The sequence below is a fragment of the Brachyistius frenatus genome, unplaced genomic scaffold (genome assembly GCF_029030835.1).
Source record: "Brachyistius frenatus isolate BFR_SWC_R1_liver_20210118 unplaced genomic scaffold, ASM2903083v1 Contig_45, whole genome shotgun sequence".
Taxonomy (NCBI): Eukaryota; Metazoa; Chordata; class Actinopteri; family Embiotocidae; genus Brachyistius; species Brachyistius frenatus.
Window position 1 is genome coordinate 2,564,106 of NW_027210644.1, and position 15,700 is coordinate 2,579,805.

At 42.0% G+C, this 15,700-nt stretch overlaps 2 protein-coding genes across 4 annotated transcripts; one reads left to right on the top strand and one right to left on the bottom strand.

The window, feature by feature from the left end:
• Positions 1–215: 215 nt before the first annotated feature.
• nckipsd (NCK interacting protein with SH3 domain) lies at positions 216–10,795 on the bottom strand. Of its 3 annotated transcripts, none has more exons than XM_069703280.1 (13): positions 10,448–10,795; positions 8,794–8,906; positions 8,495–8,705; positions 7,326–7,401; positions 6,591–7,132; positions 4,929–5,108; positions 3,874–3,960; positions 3,375–3,513; positions 3,198–3,278; positions 2,818–2,946; positions 2,455–2,544; positions 2,190–2,362; positions 216–1,928 (listed from the first exon to the last, which is right to left on the bottom strand). In XM_069703280.1, the coding sequence occupies exons 1-13, from the start codon at positions 10,616–10,618 to the stop codon at positions 1,704–1,706; spliced, it is 2,217 nt and encodes a 738-aa protein (XP_069559381.1). In that variant the 5' UTR covers positions 10,619–10,795; the 3' UTR covers positions 216–1,703. The 3 variants fall into 3 exon arrangements, with proteins under 3 accessions (XP_069559381.1, XP_069559382.1, XP_069559380.1); XM_069703281.1 differs by having other exon boundaries at positions 216–1,879; positions 6,591–7,135; XM_069703279.1 differs by having other exon boundaries at positions 6,591–7,135.
• Positions 10,796–11,428: 633 nt separating this feature from the next.
• ndufaf3 (NADH:ubiquinone oxidoreductase complex assembly factor) lies at positions 11,429–15,419 on the top strand. The gene is made up of 5 exons (XM_069703268.1): positions 11,429–11,543; positions 13,683–13,878; positions 14,004–14,070; positions 14,419–14,519; positions 14,650–15,419. The coding sequence occupies exons 1-5, from the start codon at positions 11,455–11,457 to the stop codon at positions 14,755–14,757; spliced, it is 561 nt and encodes a 186-aa protein (XP_069559369.1). The 5' UTR covers positions 11,429–11,454; the 3' UTR covers positions 14,758–15,419.
• The last annotated feature ends 281 nt before the right edge of the window (positions 15,420–15,700 follow it).

Genomic DNA, 15,700 nt, shown 5'->3' on the forward strand with positions numbered 1-15,700 from the left:
TAAATAGATACTCGGAGGAGGGGGTTCTGAAAGGAACAATAAGCACATTTTCTCTCGTGCTAAATTGTATATCTGTGCTCAATTTCTGACTAAAATGCATTCTGTTGTGTCCCGAGGGACACGGTGTGACCTAAAACATGTTCACGAAACCTTGAAATAAACTTTATCAACAAATTGTGTCCCACAGCCAATCTCTCCAGATCAAATCCGACAACTTTCACTGTTAAAATATAGCTTTATTAGTTTTATTATAACACAGTCGCAGCACTTTTCGCAGACAATGTTAATCATGGAGACGTTCACCACTCACACGCACGCACGCACGCACGCACACACACGCACTGTAAACAGACACACAATTAACCATAGAATGAACACTTGAAGACATTACTTAAATCTGATATCACTCCTGGATTGTATTCACCTTCCAGATGGAGAAGTCATGCCAGGGGGAAAAAAATTGTTTAGTGTAAGATGGGAGAACAACATCAATCACGACATTATTGTGGAAAATTAGGAAAGGTATGTTTTGCTGTTAAAGTATTAGAACCACAAGGAGATCAAATAAATGTGCTGTATTAACTTTCCACGGTCTTGAGGGTAAGTAGGAACATGAGACTATAACTGGAAACCAACGAGGATGACGAATGTATTATCTCTGATGTTAAATGCAGAGCACTCTTCCTCGCCACGAAGCCACAGCTCACAATAGCCAAGACAAGCCTTATTGCAGCACAGTTAGTTTGAATCTGTAAACAGTCAAGGACTCCTGATGCTGGAGGAGCTTTGCATTTGTACAAGAACAGAGCGATTATTTTACAGTGTTAAGAAAAGCCACAAGTACCAGACTGAGATAAATGCAGATGCAGCCACAGGAGAGACTCAATACGCAGCAGCAGCATACTCAGCTAAAAGCTTAGTAATGATTACACATGAGTCTGAGTGTGCTTTTCTCACTAGGATAGTTAACTGGTTTAAGTTGTTCTACTTTACTTTATTTGTATTCATGATTAATGAGGGGAGGATGCAAGAGGAAGTCAGTTTTAAGAGAAAATAATGCTCTCAGTAACACACAGTAGTTTGGTCCCACTATAAGGGAAGCACAAAAAGGTTCAGTCTTTTCTCATCGTCGAAATAATGGCACTATTAAATGTATCGCAACTACAGATTTGCCTTTCTGTTACAAATCTTTAAATCTGATTTGAAATCAATTTGGTTCAAGTTTGGTTAGAATGAGGTTTAACTGTACTTGCTATTATTTTAAAATAGTTTTAAGTACATGCAGTTAGTCCATGTAAGGTTGTTAAGGTCATTATTGCTAAGAATTCACTTTGAGTACAGCTTCATGATTTGACCTATATTCAGTCGATGTTTAATTTCTAAGTGTAACGAAACCTTGCAGGTTTTTTGTGTGTTTTTCTGGTTTTAAACACACTAAACAAACATCAGTATTGAAATGAAACCGAGAAGAGAGCAGCTGTAAAAACAGCCAAATATTTCTGAAATCAACATCACATGCATGCTGCAGCCCTGGACTACAAGTCCAAGAAAATACTGGCAAATCTGGTTTGCTTCTCTCAAGCACATGCTGGCACAGAATTCAAGTTGTCCTCACACATCAGGTCTTCTTCTTTCGAGCTTTACTGTACCTCCCTGAAGTAGACGGGAGCAGACTACAGTGTGTGAGCATGATACTGATATGGTTAGTCCTGGTTCTCACAGATCTGTGGGAACTCCTTGTAGATCTGCTGTACAATTAGTTTATCCATCTGTTTCGCTGTGGCGCTCCCCTCGTCCTCTCCTGGATCTTCCTCCTCCCTGAGAATCCTCTGCAGCGTCCCCTGCAGGTCGGACAGGCGGTGCTGGTGCTCCAGGTAGTCTGTCGAGCCCACAATGGAGTGCATGAGGGAGAGGTACTCCATGCGCAGCTTCACGGGGGGAGGGGGGGGGGGGGGGGAAGAGAGGTGATTATGGTCCCACAAGGTTTAAAATTGTTGATACCGCGGTTATCATTACAGGTGTTGTTCAAGGTTTCATTTGCTTATTCTTGTTCTTGGCAGAGCACACTGTTAAAACAGGGGGAAACCACTCGCCGGTCTCTGTCCAGAGGTAACAAAACTCATCAGCACCTCTAAGACTGACTAATCAACACTATATATCAGCAGCTGTGCAGCGACTGGGCGTCTCACCTTGTCTCCAGGTGAAAGGTCAGATATTTGCCGAACGGCGATGTCGATCATCACCATCATGTCAGTGCTGTAGAAGATGTCCGCTGTCTCTCGGCTGGCGAAAACATCCTGCAGAAACTTGAGCACTGCGTGCGGTGCAGGCGGGGTGTGTTTGAACATACACACGGGGTCGTCTGTGGAGGAGGAGCCAAACCAGTTTATGAGGCATAAAAGTGAGGGAACTCTATATGAAAGATGGGAAATGTGGCAAACAATGGCATCTTACCGCCTCTGTTCAGAAGCAGCAGCACTTTCTCTGAAAGGATCTTGACATTTTTCTTCTTCAGCTCCTGCATGATCACGTTGTTGCTGGGTGCTGGTTGAAACAGACACGTAGTACCAATAAGTGTTCATGGCAAAACAAATAAAAGCTCCTAAAAGCTCATTTATACGTCAAAACAATTAGATGGTTTCTGTCACAACTTTAACGATGCCTCTGCTCCGTTATGTTAGTTAACCTGCATGCATGCACAATAACACCATACTTGAATTCAGCCATCCTTAACTTAATCACCTTCCCCTGTGTTTTTTTTCTTCTTCTACGACTCCTCAAAATGCTGTAAAAAGAGTTGAATGCCGCTGTTCTCACCTGTGTGGTGCAGGTTGAAGGCCAGCAGGAGGTTCAGGAAGATGTCAGGCAGCTGCTCTGTGGGATCAGAGGGAAGCCCGTCCTCCACCACACCCAGCAGAAACTGGACGAAGTCTGCGTTCAAGTGTTCTAAAAGCAGGGAGGGTCAGGATTACATCTGTTTGTTTTTTTAAATTACTGAACACAATATCCCTTTAATGCACCTTTTAATTCAATCACACATGTCAAACATTTTTTTCTATCAAGCATCAGAAAACATTTCGTAATCTGCCAGAGAAATGCATTGTCCTCCCACAATTTTATGTGCATATGGTTACATGCCACTAAAAAAAGTGTCATAACACAGAATCTTGAAATAATACTTTCAAGATTTGTCTTACCGTAGTGATGATATGGCACCTGCTCGCCCATTGACAATATCATAGTCAGTACCAAAGCTGTGTAACACATCTTCTGGTGTTCTGGTGGAAAAACACAAAAAAATAGTGATTTAGAGCAAAAAAAAATATAAGCTGAGGGTAATAAATGAGAGACAGTAAAAAGTAAATAAATTTCACCTTGTGTGTCATTCTGAAGGTCCCTGGCCAGCTCCATGGGGAGGATGGAGTTGAGGAGGGTGGAGATTAGAGCCGCGTCCAGGCTGCACATGGCCCCGAACACTTTGAGCAGCAGCAGCCGCAGAGACACACGGAGCTCCTGCAGGAAGGCAACACAGAGCCAGTCTAAACCAGATACACACAAAACATCACAAACATGTAGCGGAACATGACAGTGACGCAGGTTCAACTCCAGCTGAGGCCAGCCAGGCTGAAAACTGGATGTTTCAGGAAGACGTTTCAGACAGAGGCATCTACTAAACAGATCATATTTTAAATACCACAAAATGAGGAATATTATTAAACACCTACATGCTGAGGACAAGAACAATAGAGGAAAGAAGTGTTTTTATAAAAATGAAGACAGATCCTACAGATGTATTACAATATTTTACTCTGCAGAGAGATACATTTTCTAATTGAGTAAAAAAAACAACACTTTGTTAAAATCATATCTTACCATCTGATAATATGTAACCAGAGACAGCACATTCTCACAGTCGTTGGCTTTGCACATCCTCTTGCAAACTTCTGGATCTGCATCAGTCTGAGGACACAAATGGCTTTAAGATGTATAGTTATAATTACATCCGAAATATGTGACTTTATAATCCCTGGACAGTCATGATCACTGGACACAACACAGGATTTAGGAGCCCCTCAACAACTCATCTGAACATCCCAACTGTGACGTGGGTTTGGGTCTGGACAAACTGCCAACAAAGAATATTCAGCATCCTGACGGATTTCCAGATTCAGTCCTTAAACACACTGTTGGATTTGTAGAGCCGTCTGAGCCGCTCTGATCCTATCAGACATGTCTGGTGTTTACAACACAACATCTGGACGGGTCCGGGGTTCACATCAAAGATTCCTCACAGACGAAATGTTCACCTTATAAACATGATGATTAATCAGCAAAATCAACTCAGAATCTCTTGTCTAACTTTCTGCATTATGTATGTTGGATTAGTGGCCAAATATGTTTGCTGCTCTCGCTGAAAACTGACCTCCCTGGCACAAATTCTTCTTCTTTTCAATGCAATTAAACACATTTCTGTTTTGTGCATATGAATGACTCATCTCAGAAACATGAACTTTGTATTGATAAGCTGATGTTTGTTGATGTTATTACAGTTTTGAAAATTGTATTTTATTCTTTTTGTGTTTCTTTCTCTCCAACTTGTTTAACATTTTGATACTTTTAAAAATTATTTTGGGGCATTTTGCCAGTACTGGATAGTTGCCGTGGAGATGGACAGAAAATGTGTGAAAAGAGAGCAGGGAACTGGAGTGTCTGCTGCTGAGGGCATTTTCTCACGTGTGGTATGCACTCAAACCACCAATGATATTTAATGCTTTTATTGTGAAGTAACTTCTCATGAAAGGAGCATTATAAATACCAGTTTACTTATTCATTTAGCAATACATATCTGTGAAATCCATTGTTATGTGTGCGCCACACTCAGTGAGGAGGACAGACACCTTAAACATGATGTGTCCGCAGCATCATACCAGTATCTTCAGCAGCTCCTCGAGGTAGCAGGCGATGAGGGCGTGGTCCTCGTGTAGCGCCCAGCTGCGCTGCTGGGAATCGTCACGGTGACGGGCCAGGTCGCTAAAGATCACCTCCAGCCGCTGCTCATCATGACACACCTGGCCCTGCGGCAGCGCTGCGGCACCGCTGCGACAGTCCTACAGAGACACGAAACATCGCGACACACCCACATCTGTGACAACTTGTTATACCAGCACAGAGGAACATTTATTACTGATATAAAGTTACTCCTCTGGTGAAAATATATTTAAAAATGCAAGTTAGATTGTAAATGTAATTTACACGTGTGTGAGTGTGTGTGTGTGTGTGTGTGTGTGTGTGTGTGTGTGTGTGTGTGTGTGTGTGTGTGTGTGTGTGTGTGTGTGTGTGTGTGTGTGTGTGTGTGTGTGTGTGGGTGGAGTTGGAGGGGGGGGTATAGCTTCAGCTCAGAATATACATTAAAACATTTCATGAATACAGATGCCCTCCATACTGTATTTCCTTACATCCGCATTAAGGAATGTTTAGCCACTGTACAACAAACTGTAAAGACATTCCTGAGATATTATTAGGTCACTATCGCTAATGCCTTTTATATTTTTAAATTATTCCTCAATATTCATCAAGAGTCGTGGTTTTGGTAACTTTCCAAATATAAGAGCAACATTCACCGTCCTTTTATCTCTGTTCTGGTTGCCATCCACTGCTGGGAAAGATACGTAGCTCTTTAGTTTCTAAATGCCTCACTATGGTAGAAAATCAGCTGACTCTAAAGCTGACTTTGTTTCTGTTGTTTGGTGCTGGACAGGCAGCGGATTAATCAGAGCTGTAAAGTTCAAAACTGCTGCTAAAAAAAAACAAAAAAAACCAGTAACGGTGCCAATCTTAAAATCAAAACAATAAAAAACAGCATTGCAGATTCAGGTGATAATTCTCTGTGGGCTCGTCACCAATAACCACCCCTTTCATACTATAATTAGTCATTTTATCCATTGAAAACATAAATATATTGCTGAGGGCAGCTTTAAAGGATAGCATTGCTGTGTCTGCATAGTTTGAGATATTAACTGTCCACCTCAATAAGCATCTGTCCTCTGAAATTGATCGAGAAACTATAAAAAGCAACATATACAGGTCCTCAGTTTGGTTTTGTTTAAAATTCTTGTTTTTCATCGTTTTGTCGAGTCCAAGTTGGGTGTGTATTGTAACACTTAAAAAGCAACAACCTCTGAGCAGGCTTCTAACTACACTACAGAGTATTTCAAGCTCTTTAATTGGACGAGTGGAGTCACTTTATGCACACGTCACAATGTAAACACAGGATGCAGCCAAAAGCTGTCAGTAAATTGTGATTTGGGGTTACATTACACACTTGCCACTATTAACCACTCAGAGACAGAAATAGAAAAGCTTGCCAGGGAGCCTTCAGCAGTTCATTTCAAGTTTGTTGCAACACTGTGAAGCTTGCATGTAAAAATGAGTCAGTGATACCGTGTATTACCCGCTGCTTCAAAATGACTCTGAGAAATGTCAGCTAAATGCAGACTGAGCTGAAACCCTAAACGACACCGGTATCCTCTTTGAAACTGTACGGGCTCCAGGACGCTGAATGCACACGATGTAATGAAAACAAATCTGACCTTGCTCTCCACCAGCGAGAGGAGAACCTGCTCCAGATCGGACGAGGCTTGAGGTAGAGCGGTCTGCAGATGGCCGACCACCACACCGACAGCGACCCGTGACAGCTCATAACTCAAGCCCGTGTTCTTCCGCACCAGCTCGATCAGCTCAGCTCCAATAGTCATGGGAACTGGCTCAGAGGTCGTGGGGCTGCCAGGAGGGCTTTCAGCAATGGATGGGGGGGCAACAGGCCATTCAGTCTCCGGCTGGTCTTCAACAGTGAGTTGCAAAGGGGCGGCGGGTTGGGGAGGCTGCGGTGCCGGGCTTTTCTTGGCAGGGGCTGGCTGAGGAGGAGGGTCAGAGGGCTGCACATCTACAGCCGGCACAGAGGGCTTCACACGGGATGGCACAGGAGGAGGAGGAGTGCTGGAAACACTTGGCAGACTGACATCAGAGGAGACCAGAGAATGGGAGGAGCCCAACTCTAAAGAGGTGGTGCTGATCGAGAGGGAGGGAGCAGGGGACGGAGGAAGAGAGGACACTCTGGAGGGGACCTCTGGTTCTGCTGAGAGAGAGAGAGAGAGCTCCAGTTACAGAGAGGACTACATTCGGACTAAGAATAGTGTTTGTGAAGCATTGAGCTGCAGCAGGTAACCAGCAGAATTAAGCAGCACAAACACGGAGCTGCAGTGTGTAACACTGTAATGTGACGAGAGGAGGATTTCAAGTCCACGCTGCTGCTGCTGCACACTGACCTGGACGCCGGTTGTTCCTCTGTTTTTCAGGGGGAGGCGGAGTGATCGGAGCAGCACGTCGAGGTTGAGGCAGCACCTGCAGGAAGAGACACAGACGAGGCTGTATTATCACACCCACGGGCCCCCAAGGGTCCGCTGCCTAATGAGGTGATTTGAGGTGATTTGACTCGTTGCACATTGTTTTGTCAATAGAAGGACATCAAATACTGAAAAATGTCCATCATATCTTTCTGAATCTTTGATACTGAGACCAAATGTAGGGCTGAAACACACTATTTTCACCATCAGTTAATTTGTCGATTTATTATTTTTAATGAACTGATCAGCTGTTTGGTATTTAACGTGTCAGAAAAAGGTGATAAATTGCATTTCCTAATGCCCAACATGCAGCCTAAAATGTCTTGTTTTGTCCGGACCAACGGTCCACAACCAAAAGATGCACAGTTTATTATCACGGAGGACTAAAATAACCAGAAAATATTAACATTTAAGAAGCTTAAATCAGAGAGTTTTAGCATTTGTTCATTAAAAACTACTCAAAAATTATCCATTATCATAATAGTTGGCGGCTTAATTTTCTGTCATTCAACTAAAAAGAATAATCCGTGCCTTGTTTTGTACAACCAACAGTCTAAAAATCAAATAGCATATATTCAGTTTACAATAATAAAGCAGTAAAAATCCTCCTATTGGAGAGTGGAAAGAAGAGAAAGTTTGTCATTCTCACATTAAAATCACTTGCACAATCAATAATCAAAATAGTTGCCAGTTTGTAAACAGACAATAATTCAGAGTGAGATTCACAGTCTGTATAAAATATAGCAGCTTTCATTCATTCTTGTTGTTGCGGCGCGTAAGTTAAACACGACGTTCACAAGTCAGACTATTACCATTATCACATTATGTTTTTTTAATGATATTACTGGATACAATATATTTCTATAATCATTTTGTCTTTATAATGACATTATCCTGAACGATATGATACGGCACTCCCCTGTTGGGAAGCACTGATGTAGAAAACAGTTCATTGTCCGAGTTCACGAAAACTTAAAAAGTAAGCAGAGGGAGACTTTTCTCTGGAAGAGCCAAACCACATCCATGTCGCCATGACCGCCTTCATTTGGAGCGGTGTGTTTGCATATTATTCTGCGTGAACGGTGTGTTACCTGGTAAAAACCCGGTTCTGCTTGCATATTGTCCATGCTTCCTGATAATGGCATGCTTCCCTGCCGTCCATACTCCTGGTTAAGGCCGTTGGGTGGAGGAGGGGTTTGACTGAGAGATATTTCACTGCTGGAAGATGGGAGGCCTTGTTTGTGACCGGAGGAAGAGGAACTTCGCCGCACAAGGGTTTCCTTTCTGTGATGGATCAGCTTTCTGTGACAGAGGACAACAATGACTCAGAAAATTGAACATGTCAGAATCCCTGTATTATTTTATGATTTTAATGTGCAATTTGACTCACTGTAGAACATCTCGCTGTTCGAGATTGTATTTGCCTCCATTTTTTAAGGCCACATTGTGGATCCCCTCGATTGCCCTGTCAATAGACTGCAACACCTCATCCTGCTCTGGAGCCTAGGAGAGAGGGGAAAAAAGGGAGGAGGAGGAGGGGAACAAATTAAATATGCATCAATATGGATGCCAGCATGCACAATTATTAAACTTTAAACAAAGCAGGACAAAATGATGGCTCGGGGACGCATGCGACTCCGGGCAGAAACAAACTGGGACAGTTATCTAACAAAAACAGCCTTTTAACCAGAGGCACGCGTGCTTAGCGAGGCCTCACAATCATGCTCATTTAACCTCCACAGACAGTGTCATTAACTCCAGGAGAGAGCATTCCTCTGCTGTGAGCCAGTGATACACACTAAACAACACCTGCATGCTCCGACTAGTTCACTGTAAATCTGAGTGTTTGGGAAGACGAGTCCCCTCACTTCTACCGTTTGTATGTTAGAATGGGACAGACGCTCAAATCCTGGTTATAGTTAGTACGTAATGCTGCAGCGAAGCTCCTGACTGGTTCACATGAGCATGGACACATTTCGCCAATCCTGTCGTCCTTATTTTAGCAGCCTGTTCAGTGTAGGATTCATTTTATGATTGTACTGTTTGAATATTTGAATAAATGGAGCAGCCCCAGCTTATCCGTCTGACCTGCTGCACCCTTATACTCCTCGTCGCTCAGGTCACTGGACCAGCACATTTGAGTGGTTCCTGAATCTAGATAGGTTGTCAAGGCGAACTGGGCTTTCTCTCCAGCAGCTCCTAAACTTTGGAACAGTTTCACCCCTCCAGATCAGATGATCCACTACACTAGCAGTATTCAAATCTGAATTAAAACACATTTATTTTCTCTGGCATTTTCTTTTCTGATTATTATGTAGTGCTTAAGTATGTTTAGTGTATATTTTTCTGGCTTCATATTGCTTTTCATTTCTTTCTTTTTGTTTTGATACTTAATTGGGTTTTTTTAATGACTCTTTGATGTGCAGCACTTTGGCCAACTTTTGCTGAATTAAAATGTGCTACATAAATAAAATGATTGGACTTGACTTACTGAGCTCACTGTGGGTGTAACTGAGAGAAACCCAAAGCTGTGAAAGTATGCAGCTTGTTTAACAATAAGAGGGCTGATTCCAGATGATCCAATAATAAAACACATACATAGTTACAGGAGGAGATCATTCAGGGCTCTCTGTGTCGCCGGTCTTGTCCTTGGACCTGCCTTGTCTCATATCCTATTCTGTCCTGAATCGTTATCATCCTCTCCTGTTATTTCCCATCCTTTGCTGTCCCATCCTGGCCTTCCTCTATGTCGCAGTCGGCAGCTGCAGTGCAGAAAAGGCCATGTCCCTGCATAAAGACAAGCTTTCCAATTATTTATGGACTCTTCCGCAAACATGCATTTTGTTCCTGACAATAATCAGCAGTCAGCTTCCCACGGCCTGCTTACACTGCACGGACAGACAAGCTGGATCTGTCTCCCTCGATCCCATCACTTCAACCCTTTAATACGCATTCACTGGCTTCCACTTCACCCCAGGGTGCAGCCCCGTAGCCACTTCTCGTATTCAATGGAGACGCACCGGATCAGAAAAAGTGGTGTTTACCTGTATTTTTTCGATGTACGAAGCGGGAATGTAGCCGGTTTCCCCCGAGCTGCAGCGGGACCCCAGCCACCAGTGTCTGTTGCTCCTCTCCAGGATTAAGAAGCTTTCTCCGGCCGCGAAGTGCAGGGAGTTGGGCTCGGCGGATCGGAAGGCGTACAGAGACCGGTACATACTTTAATGACACTTTGACTCAGCGAAATAAACAGAAAACAACCGCAGAAATATATTCTCTGAAGAAAAGGAGAGTCCGAGTGGAAATATATGCTCTGCTGTAGGTGATTTGAAGAGGCTACGAAGGCATGTCCACGGTGACTCGCTGCTGTCTATTTACAATCGGATCATCTGACCTGTCTGTTTCCATGTAACACCGCAGGGGGCGCTGTTACACCTCGAACACGCCCCCCAGGCATTTTAATCAAAGTCAGAGCTCGATTTTTTATTTCACATCCACTTTATTTAATCCTCCAAAAATACCCAACCAAAAACGAAGAAATACAAATATTAAATAAAATACAAACCAACTGAACATCTTAACCGTTGATCCCTTAAAGTCTCTAACTAGTTGTTATCTATTTTTTTTAATTATTATTATTGTGTTTGTGGCTAACGTAAATGTGAGAAGTCATGGGTAACATTTGATCTATTATTTTAAATTATTTTAAGAAAGAGAATGACACACTTTCTCAGTGTAGGTTGCCACAAGCTAGTGCATCAGCTTATCTATGCATTTTGCATACATAAAATAATATGTTTTTCTTTAGCACTGGAAATCAAAACAGGTTTTACTCCTTTTTAGTTAACATTATATAAAGCATGTCTCTATAAGGAACACAAATGTGAAAATGCCATGCTAATTTAACAGAATAATTAGAATAATATACATATAAATAGACAGAATAATTCGTTGAACTAAAATCTGTTCGATTTTGCGTTACACAACACCGGAAGCGAGCGGTGTTACACAGAATTCTTCCCCCCCCCTATCTGCCACCGATTAGTCCGTCAACATGGCCAATGCGGCGTGTGCTAGATTCCTCCTTCAGAGATCAACACGGGGGTTTCTGCTCTCCTCCAGGGCAGCACCCGCTTTTTCGAGGTATGGTGGTGCTTCATTAAAGGCTTGTGATTCATGTTGGCTCAAAGAGAGAGAGAGAGAGAGAGAAAAAAAGCAATCGGTTAAATAACTGTCCTGTTTTTATGAATTTCATCATGTCATTATCAACATGTCATTATCGTTATGAAATATCTGCGTTTGTCGCAGAGGTTTTGGTTTTGGATATATTTTACAAACATTTGTTCAAGGCAAATGTATTCCTATAATTATCTTTGGTGTTATTTACGTCATGAGGCGACTTAAATTCTCCTCTCACTCACTAAAGGAGCCTTTAGGTGGACCGTAGACTATATATGTGGACTATACTGGATGTTAAAGAGAGTGATGAAATGTATGCACTGCAGCTGCTTATTTGTGATGCCTGATGTAATATATGTAATAATATTTGTTTTGTTTGTTGGGTTAAATGTCATGTTTTTGTGTTTGTTGTTATGTAATATTTTTTTTATTTTTTTTATTGAACTAATATGAAATAATGTACAGCTTGAGATGCAAGACAAATGTCAGAAGAATATTCTGACAATTAATTCAATCAAATCCAAAAGCAGTGACTTTTAATTTTTAATTTTTTTTTTTTATTTTGATCATTAATTTATCACTGGTTCATATTCGTTTAATATTAGACAGGCTAGTTAATAGTAAAACATGTCAATCACTGTATTCCACAGTCCAAAATGCAATCTTGTTGCTAAATTTGCTCAACAGATTTGTTCCAAACTTTTACCCAAAAAAGTGTTAAAGAAGCAAGGCATCACATTTGAGAAACTTTAATTCACAAAATTCTAGGCATGTTTGTAGGCAACTCAGCCATTCAAACCACGAAATTATCAAAATCAACAAGCAGTGTGCAAAAAAACAGTGGAGACATCATCTTTTTCGATGTTCACTGTCACACATTTTGAATGTTTAATATTGTTTTCATTGCAGATCTCCGTGTTTTGGGTATCTAATCCTTAACTAGCAGGTATCGAGCATCATTCTGCGTTCAGGGGTTTAAAATAAACTTAATTAGTTTTGTAGTGGACAGTGTGACTCTTAGTTTTGTTGATTGAAGTCAGAGCTAAACTTGAGGCCCAAACAGATGATGAAAAATGGCCCAGTGCCCAGGCACTGACATGTAAAAGGTCCCCTGCTCGTCCTACTGAGGACATAGACAGCCAGACTAAAAGAGACACAACAACCGCAAACCATATAGATACAGGCTCTGTGTATCTTGCAGATGTTCTGCATCATTTTGCATCTATTTTCCCATTTTGTGTCTCGTTTTAGTCATTTTACAAGCTCTTTTCGATCCGTTCTGTGGCCAAATCTTGGTTGTATGGCATCCCTGCTTGTTTTGCTTCCATTTTGTGTCTTTGTGGTACTTTGACACCTCTTCATTTTACATCTCTTCACTCACTGCCCTTTTGCAACCCTTTCCGATTATTTTACATCTCTTTCTGGGATATACATGTCCTTCTGGGATAAAACCATTCAGTAACCGTTCAATATTTTGTTTGAATGAGGGATCTATTCAATAATCTGAGCGTGACTTGAGGTTTAGCGGTCCATAAGGTTTCCATTTGAACAAACCCCATTCTCTCAGTTTCCCCCTGAAGCTTCATTACGCAGCATCTCTGGCTCCATCTGGAGGTCATTTGTTTGCTCATGGCAGGTAAACTCATTTGTCCTCTGCTGTGCTGCTCTAAAAACCAGCTGGTGAGACTGCAGTTCACTGCAAAGTACTGTATCTCGCATTTAAAAAAAAAAAAAAAAAAAAAAGCATTGCTGAACTTGGCAAAGATTTTTGTAGAAGTCAGGAACAAAGTGTGACAGCAGGCTAACATTTGTTGTAGCTCCTTAGACAAGCAGAAATGTTTGTTTCTGGCTCGCAGAAAGAGGCCTGAAGCTTTTGGCTGACGGCACTGTCAGTAGGCTGGCGTTCGATTTTTGGCTTTTAAACTGGGCCATTTGGCTGCAGTGCCACAGTGCAGCCTGGCAGAAAAGATCCTAAAGTCCGTTTCCTACCCACATATTTCCAGCCCACGAACCATCTTTGCAATAACATCACAGACAATAAATGATATAAAATGATCTGTACTCGGTATGGTAATGGTTCTTACTTCATTTCGTTTGTTCCAGCCCATTTCTGTCTCGGGCTCATAGATTGGAACCCACTGATGATGAGTTGTACCAGCGCACCACAGTGTCCGTCATGCAGAAGGAGCAAGACGGTGGGATCATGATCCAAAGCTACAGTCCTGCAGGCTTCAACATTGATGGCAACAGGGTGTTTGGGCCCTGCGCTGTGCTGCCTCCTGCCATCCTGCAGTGGAACGTGAGATCAATATTCCGACAAATCCTCCCAGTTCTTAGTTTGTCACATTGCAGCCTTCTTTTTTTTACTTGATTTGAACAAATATTTGTGTTTTATTTATCAATTTTAAATGTCTCTCGCTGCAGGTTGGCACTTTTAAAGACATCACGGAAGAAAGTGTTTCCCTCTTCCACATGGTTGAACCAAAAATAGGTACGAATAAAAAGCACACGGGCATCAGATGGGTGCCATATTAAAAGAAAACCGACATGATGTCTTAGAAAGGTGTTGAGCAGCATCTTTCCTCTTTTGCTGTTTTAATGATGATGGCGTCTAAAACATGTAGAATCTCCCAAAAGTGTTAAATTGGGTTGAGAATCTGTTCTCATTTTCACACTCATCAAACACATACGCTCATACGGAAGCTTTTTAATGCATTATGAATATTTTCCATGAACTGATCCTTTATCTAGGTGTATGCATGGTACATTTAACAGAAAAAAAATAACATTTCCTCATGCATGGTGTTTGTCTTCTTGTTTTTCTTCTTGGTTCGTGAAGAGATTCTTGTGTTGGGCACGGGCTCAAGACTTGAACGAATTGACCCCGCAGTCCTCGCTCTTCTGAAGCGTAAAGGCATTGCAGTGGAGGTGCAGGACACGGTAAAGTATGCTCAGTGTCTCGGTGTCGATATGCTCTTTTTGAACGTACGAGGCACTTAAAAGACTGAGAGACTTCTGCTAATTGAGCCGCCCCTTAATTGACTTGCATGTCATCTCTGCGGTTTTACAGCCGAATGCGTGTGCAACCTTCAACTTCCTGAGCAGCGAACGAAGAATGACAGCTGCCGGACTGATCCCTCCTGCAGTCAGCACAGCCCTAGAAGTGACCAACGAATAAGTGTTGTGGTGTCAACAAGAGCAAGGACTGATCCCTGCAGCTAGAGGTTAGATATTCACTGACAAGTGAGATGGTTGTCATTCTTCTGCACAAAGCTTCCAACAAAACAAACTTGGCGACAGCTCTGACATTCAGTCGCAACGGTTATTTCTCTACAGATTAAAGTGTTTAAAGCAGCTACAGTCTCCCAGTGATCTAAGGTACACTCCGATGAGCAGTGAGTCAGCACCAGTTTGAGATGTCTTTCAAAAGTAAAAACAGAAGTTTGACAGTCGTCTTGTGCACTGACGATGTTGGGTTTCATTTCAGCTCTTCAAGCATTTGGCATTGGGTTGTTCATGAGAATGTGACACGGCACAGTTTTAATGTTGGCAACCAAATCTCGACTCTGAAATCTAAATTCAGCAGTAAGTTGCGACTTTGTGTGCATGTGCTGAAAACGACCAAGTGCTCGGGTGAATGTAGTCGAGGGAGGATTTCAAAGATGGAGAGTCGGACAGTAATAAAGTGTGTAAACTGTATTCTTGTACATAAATACAAGTCTTGTGTAATATATATATATATATATATATTATATAGTAAATGATTTACATGCAGTAAACGGTAACCTTGCAAAGCTTTTAATGTGTTTTCATGAATACCATAAATGTATAGTAAGACCACCTCAGCATACTGTATTGTTTTGTTACGCAGGTGATCTGTGCAGCAGTTAAAGGGGATCACAATGTACCAAAAAAGGTTCCGTATGTGTTAATGTGTTCCACCTGAGGTGGCGTTGGTGGCGACTGACCTTCATTTGGATAAGCCTCTTTACTCTGTGCGTCTGTCCGTCCTCTGCCTCCACATCGCCACCACTGACAAGCTGCCTGTGCAGCATATGACATACTTCAGTGTCTTTGTCCTTCTCACGCGTAAGACCCATAGATAAGAGAATCCACAAATC